Raw genomic sequence first — 16,848 nt, 5'->3', positions numbered from 1 at the left:
GTGTGTGTGTGTGTGTGTGTGTGTGCCTAAGAGAGAAATACTGGACAATGTTGTCACTTTCCCTAGTGATGATGCCAGAGGGTACATTGGTTCAACACGCTGTTATCTTCCTCGCTGTCGTTATTTCTGCCTGGCCTCCCTCATCCGTTGCCATTGTGTCCAACTTACACAAAGTAATTCTGGGCTTATCTTGTCTGTTTTCTTGCATCTGTGTTTTCTACTCAGGACCTGACACCAGTATTGCTCCTGATAATGAATTATTCTTACATTCAATTTATTTTCTCTGTTTCTTTCTCTTTTTGTCTCTCCAGCAGCAGACGCAGTGCCGGTACGGAAAGATGGGGATCAGGTAAAATGCTTCTACCTTTACTTTCATTATCTCCGTTCTGCACAAATAAGTCTACATGAACATGCTTTTTTTTTTTTTTTTCAAAGCAGCTTTGACAAATTACAAAAGAGATGGTTGTTGGTGTATTCATCTGTGGGAAAGTTGTTTATTCTCTGCTAGGGGTGAAAGAGAAGCATTTTTATCCATCCACAACTGTATAATAATGTTACATTTAAGGTCCCTGCCTTGAAAAGGTTGCCTGTATTTAAGCTTTGAAAACACCAACAATACCAGCAAGAAAGAAAGAGTGAAGTGTGTGTTTATTTTCTACGTCTGTGTGTGTCATCCCTGAATCTTTTGTGCACCAGAGGGTTGAGGACAAAGCTTACCACAAGCCTGCAGTGATAAAAACACAAAACTCACCTGACACATTCATTGTCTGCCCAACCTTCTTTTATATCTGACATTTTACATGAATACAGCTCAGAGAACAAAATCATCCACTTCTGCTTAACCGTTGTGGTTACTAGAGATCTGCTTAGACAGAAAAAAAGAGCTATGACAATTTTTACACCTTTTTGTACTCATGCATTACCATCTCATTCCAACCTACTGATGTTTTGTAACCATAACAGACCATTTCATACTTTCCCATCACAAATCTGTGCATGTTATTTGATTGTAAAGATAGATAATCATAAAAAGTTATGTAAATAATTTTCTGATGATTTTCTTACTGCTCCTTCCTTCTATTTGTTTTGTTTCTGATTATTGTAAAATATAACTCATCAGAGAATCACTATGACTGATCTCCTTATGATCCTTACTGTAGATTATGAGCTAAATTTTGAATTTTAAATAACTTTAAAGTGAAATAAAACTCCCTAATCAATGGTGGAACTGACTCATTGTCACGTTCCGTTCCACTTTGCTAATAAGTATAAAAAAAACCCAGAGTGGGATTTGAACTGACAACCCACCAGTTACAGGATGAATCCCTCCTGAGCCGCTTTTGCCCCCTTACTCTTTGTTAGTTACCCTTTTCTAACCTGTTAACCCTATGGAAAATTCTGAAGGAATAATAACAGACACCCTATTAACCCTCTACAACAGCAGGATCTTAGAGTTAACCTGTTGGAGATGATGACATTCTGCATTATTTTAGGTCAGTGCACCCAAACATGAGTCTAACTTACAAGCAAAGCAGCCAACATGTTTTTTGCCCTATCAGTGAAATGTTCTCAGCAGGCTGAGCCAGTTTCCTGACCTCAATTCAAATGATTATTCATATAACTAGTGATGAATAGGCTGAAGGCAGAGCGGCCTGGAAGTGTGTCTGCTGTGTGAATCTGGCGCTGTCACTAGGGATGTCTGTAAGGCGCAGCACACTTCAGAAAGTCAGTAAAACATTAAATACATTGGAATGTCCTGGCATACGACAGGTTAAAGGCACATGCAGTAATACCACAGTGGCCCCATTTCAGTCTGTTGCATGAGTTTTCCCTTATTTCAATGTCAGTCTTCATATTGTTGATTTCCTAGGAAAGGAAACTCCAAAATATGATGAAATAGGAGAAATTCTGAAGATGACATTTATTACCTATGATTTTCTCCAGAAAGTTTTTTTTTTAGCTTGAAACCTTCTGCTGACGGCTCCTGCTGAGTCAGAGCATTTTTGTTTTTGGCTAGAGTTTGCATGTTATCGACTTTCTCCCCAAAGTGTGCCACCACGATTAATTAATGACTCCTAATTGGTAGAAGTGTGAATGATTGTCCGTCTGCACATGTGAGCAATGTGAGAAACTGGCAACTTATCTTGTCCCACTTGGTGTGAAGAAGGAAAAACTCAGAATGCCTCGTGAAAATGCAGAAAGTAAATATTTGTTATGAAGACTACTGACCAAAGATCAAAGTAACAGTTCCAACAAGTTTTACTGAAATACAAAGTTTTGCTGTGCAAAGATATGCTGTTTCTGTCCACACATTGTTTATTGTTTGATGATGATTTTTTTTTATTATCTGAAAGCCATTATGTTTTGGATGCAATGATTTCTTCTAGGACTCTGCTGCTCATGCATGTAGAATAAATCTTTGTTTTAGTTCAAATTTTTTCATCTTTTTTGGTTGAGGCATTGTTTTTATTGTACACTTTTTCCCTCTGGCTTTAGATGCTGTGAGGTTGGAGGCATTTTTGTTATCTTTTTCACTTGGGCAGCTGTTAAAGTACCCATTACAGCTAAGTGTTTTTTTTTTTTTTTAATCACCTCAATAGCTCAAATAATACCTGTACCAACTAATGCTGGATTTAAAAAGGAAGAAGTTCAAATCTTCTCTTTCATTGATCATAAAGAGCACGGATTATATCCCCAACTCCAACATTTCTATGGCAGGCTTTCTAACCACACGGCCAGAGAAAAATTTAAAGATAAGCATTAAAAGTAAACTAGATGGATCAGTTTAATTATTTTTGCAACAATAAAGTTTAAATGGGAAACTTGAGTGTGAAAAACTAAGGACACCTTTGCTACTTCTACAGGATTTAAGAGGAAAGTGGCAGCAAGAGGCTGCTAATCAGAGTATGTGATTACCGTACATGATCATCAGTAAGTGCTATGACCTTTATGAAAGAAAGAGTGTTGGTAGTTTGTCGGTCTAGACTAGAGCTGCATGTTACCACAATAGCAAGAAGCAATTCGGGAAAGGTAGAGTATTTAAGACAGCTGTCAGTCTTTGCTTTAATTTACGTTGGGCAACAAAGGACACTTCTTTAAGCTCTAGGGTGAACGTTCATTCTTTATAAAGCCTATTTCCAAAATATACTCTTTTTGGGCGTCACTCTCGAGCATCATCCATGTTTTTTTTCCAAAGCCTTACTTTATTTTACCCATCACTGAGCCACTGAGTCAGTGCTGTTCATGAAGGAGCTGCTTCGATTTGTCTGGGTGGCTGCCGTCATCGTCTTTGAGAAAAGAAAGAAAAACAGTTGCTTGATTAGATACACAGACAGAAGAAATCAGCTCCTACAGTTAGCCATAACAAACAGATAAATTAAAACTCACATCTAAAATGAAATATTTGGGATTTGAAAAAAATCTCAGATTTTGCTTATTGTGATTAGGCCTCTTGCAGTAAGCAATAAATTAATAAATCAGTTAATCGCACGATCAATCGTGTCAATAACTTCCATTCTGATGATTAATATTTTTTGAAGGGCAATTTTGAGACATTATATTCCATTGTTTTGATTTTGTGTGGTTTTATTTCCATTTATCGTTTTAAGTTGCTATGTTGTATATTTTGTTAAGTTTTGTTTTTACAAAAGTAAAATTTATTGGTCTTTTAACAGGATAAATTTGCATTGTCATGCCATTATTAAATGGTCTCAAAACAACCATACCATTTAACGCAATAAGTACGTGGACAACATATCGTTTGGCAACGTTTTTTATTGTGAGAGATCTAATTGTGATTTGCATTGATATCCTGAATGACAGATTTCTTTTTTGTGTTGAGCAACTTCTATGCTTCAATTAAAACTTTGCAGAAGTCCTCAGTGACTTGAAATAGTTTCAAATTCTTAATAGATTTGACCTATTTCTCTTATTTAATCTTGTTGTTTTCCTCTGGTGCCTCATTGAAATGAAACAGGCCTCATATTGTAATGTACCACAGACATTTACTGCAACAGTAATATAACTGTCCTGATGAAACACTGTTACAACTAAGCAGCTCACTATCAAATAGATAAAATGACCAAATGAAAGATTTTATGTCAGCATTTTATTTCTAATAAGATTAGTCGTTAAAGAGCCAAAATGTTTGCAGTGTTTACACTTTCTTAAATATTAAATTAAAGCATTAGAGCAGCATTAGGACTTAGCTTAAGACTGCTGAGTCACTGAATGTGTCTGAGTGAGGAAATGTGAAAAAAGGAGAAGACTAAGGGTGGATAGCACTTGCCTCACTCTGCAGACACCTGTATTAATCAAACCTGCGTGCTCTCCTGAGTGCATGACTGCGTTCTCGTGACTGGCTGTGCATGACTCGTTGAGAAGGTGTGTCTTTGTTGATAGCCTCTTACCAAAGCCACAGAGCTGCTCTCCCTTGGGCCCAGACTATTACTGGGCCATGTATCACTTCTCAGCTGTGCACTCTGGAGAGAGACGGAGGACTAGGAGGAGTAAGACACTGGGAGGGGAGCAAACAGAAACATGTATATCAGTGTTTTTCAAGAATGACTGCTGCTTTTTCTGACAAATTGCTTTCAGAGTAAGCGATTCAGCTCTAAAATGCATTCAGAGCTTTACAAGGGATTCAGACTCTGTGAACTTTTACAACTTTTGTTGCCTTACAACCACACATTTTTCTTAATTTTGGGGGATTTTTTAGGTAGACCAGCACAAAATCTGGCACTAAGCATAATTGTAAAGTGAAAAGAGAAAGATACATTCTTATACAGCTGCAAGTCTTTCTGAGTTTTTTTGCCATCCTCTTTGTACATGAAGACAGAAAGTCTTGTGCTTTCTCTTTGCAGAATGGCTCAAGCTCACTTGGGCTCTCAACAAGATTTAGGATTTTAACTGGGCTACAATTATTAATATGTTCATAGTGTGTAGTTTACATTTTTCTCCACACTTCACATTTTGCATGAAGATCAAAATGTTAAATCTTGATCTGGGCAGAGAACTTTGCACTGGATTTTATTTAGGGGTATCATATTGAAATTAATATACATGACACACTTTTTTAAATTGATACGTTAAGTATTTTATCTTTATTTTCATAATCACTTTGATTGTGAAAATATACAATATAGTATATAAATATACTGCTGGTTGTAAGATGACAAAATGTGACAGAAAAAGGTACAAATATGTATAAATATTTTTAAACTTCTGAAATGACCTTTGATCAATGACTGAATTCTGTCTCCTTCCTTCCATTTAAACCTCCTGAAATTAGAGAACCACTGAAACACTATACATGTTTAAATTGTTGCTTCACTGTTGGCATTCTAGTGGCTTCAGGAGCAGGAAAATAAAACCATTTGATCGAGGGCCATTTGTCTCGAGGACTGATCTGAAAGCGGCCTTCAAGTCGTTTACTTCCACAAACATTTCTCCCGTGTGTAATTTATAGAACTGCAGACAGAAAAAGGCCAGCAGGTGTTGTGGGGATTTGACAGAGTGAAACGGGGGCGATCAGAGACATAATTCAGACCCAGACAAGGCTGAGGATCAAGTGTGGGCAAACAAAACACTAGAGACTGACTGATAGCATAGATGTAGTGCAAACAGGCTCAAAGACATTATTATGTGAAAAATAGCAACATGATACAAATTGGAAACATAAAAAATAACGATTCAAGATCAACATCCTTACTGCCACCACTGACGTCGTGTGTGTGCTTCGTCAGTAAAATAAAAGGATTGACCACTTCATTTTCTCTTTTACCTTGAAATGGATCATATTTTACACAATCCTATATTGATGATTAACAAACATTTTCACACAGATGTCTGGTCTGGATGGCCAAGATATTTGCATCAGATACAGTTAAAAATCTGTTTATCACAATAATGAGATTTGCTAGCAAAAGCTTCACATATCTGCATCACCTGTGCGAGAGCCTGAGCTTAACTTTGTTTTTTTTATTTAGCTGGTCATGAGCTAAAGCATGATTATGTCCTACTGGAGTCACATTGGCTTTTAAATGCTTTGAGGAAACTTGGAAGGAAAGGCGTAGTATGAGTAAGATCAGATGGTGGTTCATGTGGTTCTACTGAAAATCCAATTAATTGTGAATGTTTATGACCAAGAATAAATTCACAATAAAATGACACAAAGGTGAGGAGGGACTTACTTTTTTTTTTTTTGATGTAGCTGTAGTCCATCAGAAAATTATAAGATCCTCTTCATCGGTTTAGTGTGTTTACATTTGTTTTAATTAGATCTAAAAGAAAATGTTTAATATTTAAAGTTTTTTAAATGCCCAGTATGCATGAGAAGACAGCTACCTAACATTGGCATCCCACTGGCAAATGGCAACCATCATGAGCTGCAAGAAAGTCAGAAACGACCAAATACTCAGAGCTGAACAGTAAGAACTCTCTCTGTGCCAACGACACCTGTGCCGGCATTTAGTCTACAGCAGGGGTGTCAAACTCATTTTCATTTTGGACCGCATCAAGATTATCAAGACCATATCAGTCTCCTTGGGCATAAATACCACAACATCCACATTGAATTTAACCATGCCATTCAGAGATGCACTGGTTGGTGTGCTTTGTCTTGCTTGCATAACCCAAGTGTGGGCACAAGGTCACAAGGCTGGACAGTCTCCTCTCAGATTTTCTGATAGAAAGCAGAATTCAGCCTTCACCATTTATAGAAAGTTGTCCAGGTCTTTTAACTGCAAAACAGCCTCACATCTTTCAAAAAGGTTGATTTGTTGTTTTATCCGTCTACAGAAAATTTTCCCAAAATACTTGGGTATCAGGAAGCTGTTTTTCTAAAGAATATTTTTCTGGGTATTCTAGTTTTCTTTTTTTTTTTTCTGGTCAGCAGTTTTTGCCCGATCTTATTGTTATTGTTGAATGATGGACATCATTCAACAATAACAGTAAGAGCACTGTCCTGCAGTGCTCTTACTGTGGTTAACCGGAGTCCCAAATGAACAGTGTAATGTCGTGATTGCATGGTGAGCTGAAATGTTACTGGGCAGCTGCAATGCTGCTGAATTTGAATGAAAGCAAGTTTTGCACACGGAGGCTTTTTCTTCCCCCTCATTGACTTAAGAAAAGACACTGTTAGCATTGCTGCAAAGTGGAGTTCAACTATTTGCTTGAGGGAGTCTGTGTGAAGAATGTACTTACACACATTTGCAAAGCAGTCATGACACAGGACTTACTCTAATAGCGTAACACTGTGTTGAGTCAGATGTCCTTGGTGTGGGTAAAGACTGTTGAATTCAGATATCTCCTTATGATTAGAAATCATGGTTGAAACCTCTCCCTCTCTCACAGATGCTTGTTAATTTCTTCAAAAACAGCACACTGACCTTGAACTGTGTTGGATTTGAATTATCAGAATAATTTCAAGGCTTATGGCTGCAGTTTTCTGCTCTGTAGCACTGAAAGGCAATAATTTATCATCAGACGTTAACAGGGTAATTGATTATTACCAAGGACACTTTGACTACTAGACCAACAGCAGAGATTTTAGGAATTCAAGGCTCATTCCGCTGCCTGTGGGATTTTTAATATTAAAGTCTAATATAAAGCAGACTTCCAGTGGGGATGTGATGACTCTAGTTCAGACAGAAGTTATTGGATGGATTGCCACGAAATGTGCTTCTGACATTTATGGATCTCAGACAATGAACTGCACTGACAGTTTTGATTGTTTGAGAGGACGACAGAATTGATAATTGATGAATTTCTGCCTGGTTTGTCTAACAGATCCTTTGGAAAAAGCATAGAAAACGTCTTTTAATTATTAAATAAATCAGTTTTTAACAGTGTATCTTTAATTTAATGCTACAGTGTAACACCGCCATAATAAAATATGACTTTAATGTTTACTGCACTATTATAAACTATTCCCCACATCTTTCTGAGATTCCATTAGTACACATGTGAATGTGAGGAACAAACCCCCACAGAGGCGACTTATGGCAGCTATTAGGCTTTGTTAAATCTCTTTTCATCTCAGGGGATGCTTTTATTTATTTATTTTATTTATTTATTTATTTATTTATTTCGAACAGACATTAAAACAGTCAAAAAAGAACAAGAAAACAAAATAGAATGAGACAAACTCAAAAAATAAAATATAAAACAAATCATTTCTGCCCATGTGACATGCAATTCCACATTCTCTGTTCGAAAAGGAGCAGGTAGAAGATACATCTTATAATATCCTGCCCCCCTCATACTTGTCGATGTATTTATCAATTGACTTTCAGAACATCAACAAGAGACAACTTGTTTCCACTTTTCACTATGTTTAACTATGTGCAATTATTTTAAGTACTATCTATATAGTCATCTACACCATAAACCATCAAACATGTTATATAGCATATTTTGAAATGAGTTCTGCTTTAATCAATTTTTTAAACTGGTTTACATTTGTAATTTTTTTAATCTCATCATTCAATCCATTCCAAACATTTACTCCACACACAGATAAACAAAAACTCTTCCTGGTTGTTCTAATATGTTGTTTTTTAAAATACCCTTCACCTCTTAAATCATAACCACCCTCTCTGTCACCAAACATTTCCTGTATATTGTGTGGAAGTTTTTTATTTCGGACCTTAAACATGAATTGTGTAGTTTTAAATTTGACCAGGTCCCAGAATTTCAGTGTATTTGATTTRATAAATAGCTGGTTTGTGTGTTCCCAGTATCCCACTTTATGTAGTATACGGATTGATTTTTTTTGTAAGACGTGTAATGGCTGTAAATTTGTTTTGTATGTATTCCCCCAAACTTCCACACAATATGTTAACTGTGGTACAATGAGTGTGTTATATAGAATAAACAAAGATTTATAGTCCAGGACGAAACTAATTTTTCTTATAACAGCTACACTTTTGGCTATTTTAGATTTTACTAGGCTGATCTGTGGTTTCCAGTTGATTTTATCGTCTAACATGACACCCAAGAATTTTATTTCATGTACTTGTTCTAAATCAACACTTTCAATTGATATTTTAATTGGATTATTTTCCTGTTTTTTATTGTTTCCGAATATCATGAATTTAGTTTTATCTAAATTTACAGCTAGTTTATTATTTTTGAGCCAATRCTGTAATTTTTCCATTTCTGYGTTGACCACTTCYGAAAGTTGTTGAATVTTTTCTCCAGYACAGAAGATACTDGTGTCGTCTGCAAATATAATGTATTTTATAAGGTGTGATATGKTKACTATGTMATTTATGWACAARTTRAACAATTTGGGTCCCAAGACTGATCCCTGTGGAACTCCACAAGTTATATTTAGTATATCTGACCTCTGACCATCTAATTCTACAAACTGTTTCCTTTCTCCAATGTAGCTCCTAAGCCAATTTAATGCCACCCCTCTAATGCCATACCTTTCTAGTTTTTTTAACAGCATGTCATGGTTAATGGTATCAAAAGCTTTTTTGAGATCCAGAAATACAGCAATTGCTAATTTCTTTTTATCCATATTGTCTATAATTTCTTCTGTTAATGCCATCAGTGCCATTGAAGTTGATCTGTTTTCTCTAAAACCATATTGACAATCTGTCAAAATGTTTTGCTTTTCRATGAAATTATCTAACCTTTTTGTTAGAGATGGATTAATTCTTTTTCCTCATTGACTCACTTTGAAAAACAAACATCTCTGACATGAATTTTACATTGAAGCTCCACAGAAAGCAAAGGGAGCCAGCAGAAAGACAATTCATTCTGGGTTCCTCATTCCACTTGTCCTTGGATTCATTTTTGCCAAACATGCCCGGACTACGAATCCAGATGAAAATGTTAATCAGCGGAGCATGGCCTTAAAACAAGTTGAACCCAGTTTTACAGTTATGCATGTTGGATATCAGGAACTAGAGTGTCTTTGCCAAGCAGCTGCTGATGAAAATCTTAAGATTTACAGAAAGAAAATGTTTCTCAGCGGAGTTTAATCACTACAAGACAAAGTGGTCTCCAGAGGAAGGGGTCTAATCCAAAACTTTGACTTGAATTGGAGCTGAAGGGATTGCTTTGCAAAATAAAAACAACCAAAATTGAAATTTTCATATCACAAAGCTATCACATAAGCCGTGTTAGCACCTTTGACCTGAAACCATAAATAGTTTGACATAAAGTTAAGGATATTTTACGTTCTATTTGCAGCTTTGAATGGACAAAATCTGTTAGTGAACCGGCTGGAGAAGCTCCTCAGTGTAAAATAAAAGGATCAGAAGATTAAGACTAAGAGTATAAAAAATCACGTCAGTTTTTGCTGCTTCTGCTGAAATCCTCTAATCTTTAACGTTCACAGGTTAAGGTGTTAGTCCTCTGTGCTTGTGCTGAATGCAAAGTGTTGAAGTGATGAATATGCAGGACAGCTTGTGAATTTCTGCAAGTGTGTGTGTGTGTGTTGTTTTTTTTTTTTACTTTACATGTATTTGTGTGTAAATGTGGACAGAAAAGAAATGGTGCCCGTGTCGGGCCACACATCACATTTGCTGTTGCCCCTGGTGATGCAGTTACCAATCAGTGGTCTCCATTGGTTACCTAAACATTGTGGCCGGTGTGGAGAAAAAGAGAGATGGAGCAACATGGAAACACAGCACCTTACATCATTACGCATTTTTCTGGCACTCCTGCTATTCTGCAAGGTGCTTTTCCAATTAGGCTAAATACAAAATGCAATTTTCATAGAATTATATAATTTAAGCACCTATTCCTAGCCTTTTGCAGGCCATACCGCAACGTCTCAATTGGATTAAGGTCCAATCTTCATTTTGTTCTCATTCTTTTGCAGCTATTCAGTGGTGCACCTTTGCTGCACAACCTAAGTAAGCTTGAGCTTAAGGTCACAAGCCAATTACCAGCCTTTCTCCTTCAGGATTTTCTGGTTGACAGCAGAATTCATGATTCCATCAACTAAGCCCTGAAGCAGCAAAACAGGCATTGGCTATCGCTATCACTACAATAGTTTACTGCTGATATATTTTCCTTTTACGTTGAAATTCTGTTAGTTTTTAGAAACTGGACTCATATTTTCCAGAAAAGGTTCCTAGTTTGTTTTATCAATCCACAGGATAATTTCTCTAAAGTCTTCGTGGTCCCCAAAAATGTTTGTTATATTTTGGCTAATGTCCTTTTTATGTTTTTGATGAGAAGAGGTTTTTGCCTTGGAATTCCTCCATTGATGTCATTTTTGTCCGGTGTGTTTCTTATTGCTGAATAATGAACATTGGTTGAAAGGAGCTCTTTGTTGATTCAGATGCTGTCTTTGGTTCTTTACATTGAAGAGCCTTTGATTCACTTCTGGAGTAATTTTGTTACACTGTTCCATATTTTTTCCATTTGCAGATAATGGAGTTTCAATACATTTGAAATGGCTTTGTCAGCCATTGTAGGCTAATGGATGTTGATGACTTAACTTCTAATCAGTTTTTTATCAATATTATTTTTAGCTTGAGCTTACTTATTGGGCTCCATTAAATGACTTCATGCAGTTTCTATTTAGATGTTTTTTTTTTTTTTTATTCTACAGGCGTGGCAGTAATCACGCTTGTTCAACAAGTTTGCTAAACCAGTTAATTGATGGACTAATAAAGGGAGTGATTAGTTTTTTAAATATCTGACAATAATTGAACCAAAGATGTACATGACAATTGAAGGCTGGCCCATGTGTTTGGATCCAACAGACAAACTTTCACTTTAATTAATGAAAAGGTTTCGGCTAATACTGATCGAGAGGCGACAGAATAAACAGTTCATAATGTGGTGCATGATGTCATAAAATTAATCTGCATATTGCTTTATAATTTAAAACCCTGACATAATTTAAAAAACAATCCATATTCAAGGTTCTTCAATCATTATTCAAGCTTAGTATGTGAAAAATAGGTTATTTACATCAATGCATTTGTTGCAAAGCACAATAATAAAATGCCAATTTAATATTTTAAAAAGATACCTTCATATTCTACATAATAATAATCAGATCAGACTGCTGTAATTCTAGACAAAAAGTATTAGTAAAGTTCACTTTCCCTCTTTTAAAATCTTTGTCTTCCCTCCTTTGCTCATTGCACTTACGTTCTCCTTGTACTTTTCTCCTTCCTGTCCTTCATCCCCTCTTTCCTAGCATGGCCGTACCGAGTTTTCCTGGGAAGGAATCAATGTAAGTCTTCTAGTATAAATCTCCCCCCCCTCTTTCTTTTTTTAAATCTCCTGTCATTTTGCCCTCCACCTCTCACCAACTACCTGAGTTTGAGCTGTACGAACATAAGTCGACAGCCTGCTTGTTTATCCGTCCGCTCCTTCTTGCCACTCTTTCTCTCCGTCTTATCTCCCTTTGCCGCCACCCCTCTCTTATCCCCGTTTCTTTCGTTTTCCACCTGTAAATTCTCAGCCATCCAGCTCCTTTTTAAGTCCTCTACTAATCTACTATACTGCAAGCAATATATACTTCCCATATGTACAGAATCACAGATAACAGGCTGTAATAGGCTTATCTCATCCACAGCTGAGTCCCAGTTTCACTGAAAGCAKAGCAGGATAAAATGCACCTTTGAGTAATTGTTTATTACTGTCAGCAGAATTTATATCCACCTGTAAATTTGCTTTGTCTSAAAGCTRCACGGAAGCAAAGCAAATGATATTTCAGTGATGTAACCAAACCTTGTCATGTTATTCTTGAAAACACATTTGACAAACATAAACCTGCAAAGCTATTAGTAAAAATAACATTTATATCATGAGGATATCAACAATTTGTAAAGTTTAGGACGAACAAGAAACCAGAATATGTTTGGGATGTTTAAACCATTTGATGCAAAATATTAAGATAGAGCACTTAAGATTTTTACAAAAAATATTTTACAAGTGAATTCTAAATATCAGCTGCTTGGCAAAGTGAAGAGAGGGAACAAAGCATACAAAATTAATACTTATAAATTATTTTTTATAATGTATTCATAAAAAGAAATGTCACCACAACAGTAACTCAGTCTAGTCAATGCCAAATGTTTTGAGCTGGATGTCGGATTATCCATGTAGTAAAGAGATGATGAAATGAGATGTTACATAACAATATGATATTTACAGTACATACGCTTTATCAAAAGATTTTTTCTTCCAAATGTCTGATATCAAATTCCCTCCGCCGCCAAAAAAGTAATTTTTTCAAATTCAGGAGTTTGCTTACATTTACTTAATATTTGCTAGATTTACCTTTTGATTTGTATGACTTGGGTCAAATGTTTTGGGTCATCTTAAAGCTTTCAATTGGACCAAGATCAGAGCTTTGTTATGGATGACCACTCCAGTTTGTAGCTAATTTAGTGGTATGCTTTGTGTCGTTGTCCACTTGAAGGGCACAGTCGAGATGAGCTTCTCTGTTGCCGCCTTTTCCCTTCAAATGTAAGGATGGTCTGTATAATCAAACATATTAACCTTAGAAATGGCAAAATGTTGTATTCTGTTCATTAGATTTGTGAAACAATTATTTATTCAGGCTCAATTTTTAAAGTTTCTCAGCTTAACATGTTACCAAACAGTTGGCAGTTCAGTCCTGCTGACCAGAACCAGGATTAATGGGAACTCTGGTAAATGGCCTGTGGTTGTATAGCAGTACGTTGGTGGTTAATAAAGCTTCAAGAGTAACACAAAAAGAATACTAAACTATGAATGAAAAGTACCAATGAATGCAGTGTCTGAAGTCTTGCAGTTAAGTAAGGAGATTAGATCAGAAGATAACGTCTTTTTTGGTCTGATTCTTCTTTTATTCAGTCGTCCTGCTGTAGATTTGCTGCTGTGTTGTGAAAGATCATGAGGCTGTCTCACTGTACAGATGTAAATCTCAGGCTACGTTAGTCAGTCAGGTGATGTAAAACATGTGATTGAAGAATATAGTAGTATACATATAAGTCAATGCTAGATTTAAAGACCACGGGGTTACAGGGTGACTGCCGAACAAACCCAATCATCAGTTCGTTTTCAGTCATTAACAACTGATTGAGAAAATGTTTATTGTAAATAAAAGACTTTCTTCTTGTGATATTTACAGATAAGCAAAAGTTGGCAATTTGTTTCATAGCCATTATCTTTTAATGTTTTGACAATAATATGAGTATTTCTTTTTTTAATTATGTAAGCAAAACGCTTATTGGGATTTTCTCTTCTGGAAACACCAGCTTAGTTACTGGAAAGCAATCAATGAACCAAAAAGCCTTTCTGGTTTGATGAACTGTTTCAGATGCTTTTCAGAAATCAGTATTGACTTTTTGTTAGTATGTTCATCCTCAAAGGTAGCGAAGTACCAAAATATGTGTTTTTATAGAAATGTTTAGAGAGAAAAAATGTCACCACTTTATGTTTAAAGATTACATCTTTTAGCAGCTAGGAAGAAAACAGTGACTTCAGCTTTCAGAAAGCGTGAATGAGATTAATCAATCTGCTGCAGACAGAACTGTAATCGTTTACTTCTTTAATTTCTGTTTTTTAGTAAGTTTAGCTACAGGAGGAATGCTTCATGTTTTATTAGTCTCATTGACTTTTCAATATTTTTATCAACAATCTCAACATTTTTCTTCCGAAACGACATTTTTATTTGAGTTAAGTAACATTCAGTTTCATAGGCAACTTAACAGGTTTTGTTTTATTCTGAAATTAACTTTTAGCTATGATGATGCAGTTGGTTTCAATATCTGGTTCTACCCTGAAGACGATCTATGGAAAAACAAAATCTAATGATGAAAGATTTTATTAGTAAAGATGCAATGATCAGAATTTTGTGGTTAATCCTGGTCTAGTTTTGTATGTCATTAGTTTACCTGAAGAATTTTGCCAACATTTCCAAATCTAGTATGTGTCATGAAAGAGAAGGCTTGAAAACTCGAAGGGCAAAATAGAATAACTTTGCTGTGTTATCTTTGGCCTTCCTGTTATCTGGTTTAGATCCTGCTCTCTTTTCCTGTCAGACAAGCTGGTTGAAATAGAGAAAGTTCTTGATAAGCTGTAGAAATTGTATATATTTTTTTCCTTTTAAAAATCTTCTTACTTCTCTGTGCATTTGCGAACTTTATTTTTAAATACCTCACTGAGAACTATACCTGATGAATGGCGGTACGGTGTATTTAATAATAATAAAAAAAAAATCATGAGATTTCTGAGTTTCCAAACATTCAGGTTTAAAACCAGCTGAATTCAATCACCAGCCATCGTTGCTGTGAATTTCTCAGTATCGTTCAAACATTTCCTGCTTAACTGTTATTTCCCTATTTAGCATCTTTTAACAACTACTACATATGCCACATCTTTAATATTATTCTGTGCAGAGAATCCTTCTTCAATTGGGGTTGATGCATTTTAAATACAAAGTGTGTTCAGTCAAACCTTTGCTGTATCACTTTTACATCGTCAGTGCTCCTTTAGCCATCATATGGTTTTCTTCTTAAATCAAAGATGCTAGTATTCCAGTTACAATGTGCTAAAATAATTAACCCTCCTTTCTTATTCTTTTCCCAGTAACCTCTCTCCTCTGTTATTTCATCTCCTTCAAACTGTTCTCTGAATCTTCAATCACCTGGTCTTTTCACCCCAATTTCTTTTTAAATCCTCTCTCTTATTCATCTTCCCTGTCTATTCTTATTCTGTCATTTTCCATGTCACATTGATTTTCCATCTCCTTATCTTATCACCGACATCTTTCACTACTCCTCATCCTTTATCCCCCATTTTCACATCTTTGCTCACTAACATTTGGATTCAACCATACTGTACTCCTCCCTTCTTTCTTTAGTTGTCTATGGAGGATACTACTTCTATTCTGCCTCGACTCAAGAGGAAGTCCGCCAACGCCTACGGGATTGGTGCCCTGGCTAAGTCCTCTCTGACAGGTGTGTCAGGTGTGTGTCTGTGCTAGTAGGTGGTAAAACAGCCCCCATGTTGCCTCCACATGCTCCACAGTGGGTCAAGGATGAAGTTGTTGTTGATTGATAAGGTCTGAGCTTTCATTTGTGTAAAAGATTATTCTTGTTTCTTGGTGTGTTACTCAAACGGTTATTGGTTTCTGCCGTTAAATAATCGCCTTACGATCGGATTTAACTGTAATAATCTGTCAACATCACTATGTTACTAGTTAGAATATGTATTATTCAAATTATTTAGTGTTTATTTAGCACCATCTTACAACAAATGTTTGTTGTAGTTGGACTGTAACAAACTGTAACTAAATATGTCAGTAAATTTATTCCAAACAAATAAACCTAATCGAATCTCAACTTAATCTGATCGATTCATTGTCTTGGCTAGTTAATAAAGTTACTTTTGCTAAAGAGGTAATGAGATAAATTTATACCATCACAGAAGAGGGAGAAGGACAAAGCACAGAGGATATGGAAATTTAGCTGCAAATCTAGGCCGTAATTATGTTTCAACAATTAAATTCAGCATTTTGTTTCTTATGGCTTCATCAACATTTTTTGATTCTTGACTTGATGAAGATCTAAGTATGCTTAAAATGTTGTGAAAAATGTAGCGATCAAGCCAGCGCCTTTCATTAACATATGTTTGGAAACAGTCCTGCATCTTCATGTGCATGATGTGACAACTTTCCCTTCTTTCTACCACTAACAGCACCAACACCACTGAACATAAGTTGTGTTTTTTTAGCTATAAGACTATCCACCATTTGCAACATAATGCTGTAAAGAGTTAATGCAATACCACAAGTAATGATGCAAATCATAATTTCACAGAAAGTGTTTGCTTTTCTTCATGTTTCTTTCTTTGACAGTAATTGGTTTTGAATTAAGTTAT

General features: G+C 35.8%; 1 protein-coding gene and 1 long non-coding RNA gene across 6 annotated transcripts in view; one reads left to right on the top strand and one right to left on the bottom strand.

Moving 5' to 3' along the window:
- LOC103472844 (protein FAM131B-like) overlaps positions 1-16,848 on the top strand; it is a 47,923-nt gene that overhangs the window by 18,730 nt on the left and 12,345 nt on the right. The window contains exons 2-4 of one of the 5 annotated variants that reach the window (XM_008422684.2): positions 315-349; positions 12,173-12,208; positions 15,830-15,935. In XM_008422684.2, coding sequence (XP_008420906.1) covers positions 315-349; positions 12,173-12,208; positions 15,830-15,935 — 177 coding nt within the window. Of the gene's footprint in view, positions 1-311; positions 350-12,172; positions 12,209-15,829; positions 15,936-16,848 lie in introns of all 5 variants that reach the window. The other 4 variants (XM_008422685.2, XM_008422683.2, XM_008422687.2 and 1 more) reach the window with 4 other exon arrangements.
- On the bottom strand, positions 2,535-12,166 carry LOC108166723 (uncharacterized). The gene is made up of 2 exons (XR_001777075.1): positions 9,642-12,166; positions 2,535-8,047 (listed from the first exon to the last, which is right to left on the bottom strand). It is a non-coding gene; the product is annotated as an uncharacterized LOC108166723 (long non-coding RNA).

Source organism: Poecilia reticulata, linkage group LG11 (assembly GCF_000633615.1).
Source record: "Poecilia reticulata strain Guanapo linkage group LG11, Guppy_female_1.0+MT, whole genome shotgun sequence".
In the NCBI taxonomy this organism is placed as follows: Eukaryota; Metazoa; Chordata; class Actinopteri; order Cyprinodontiformes; family Poeciliidae; genus Poecilia; species Poecilia reticulata.
The sequence above is the reverse complement of the archived record's forward strand: the minus strand, read 5'-3'. Positions and strand labels throughout refer to the sequence as shown.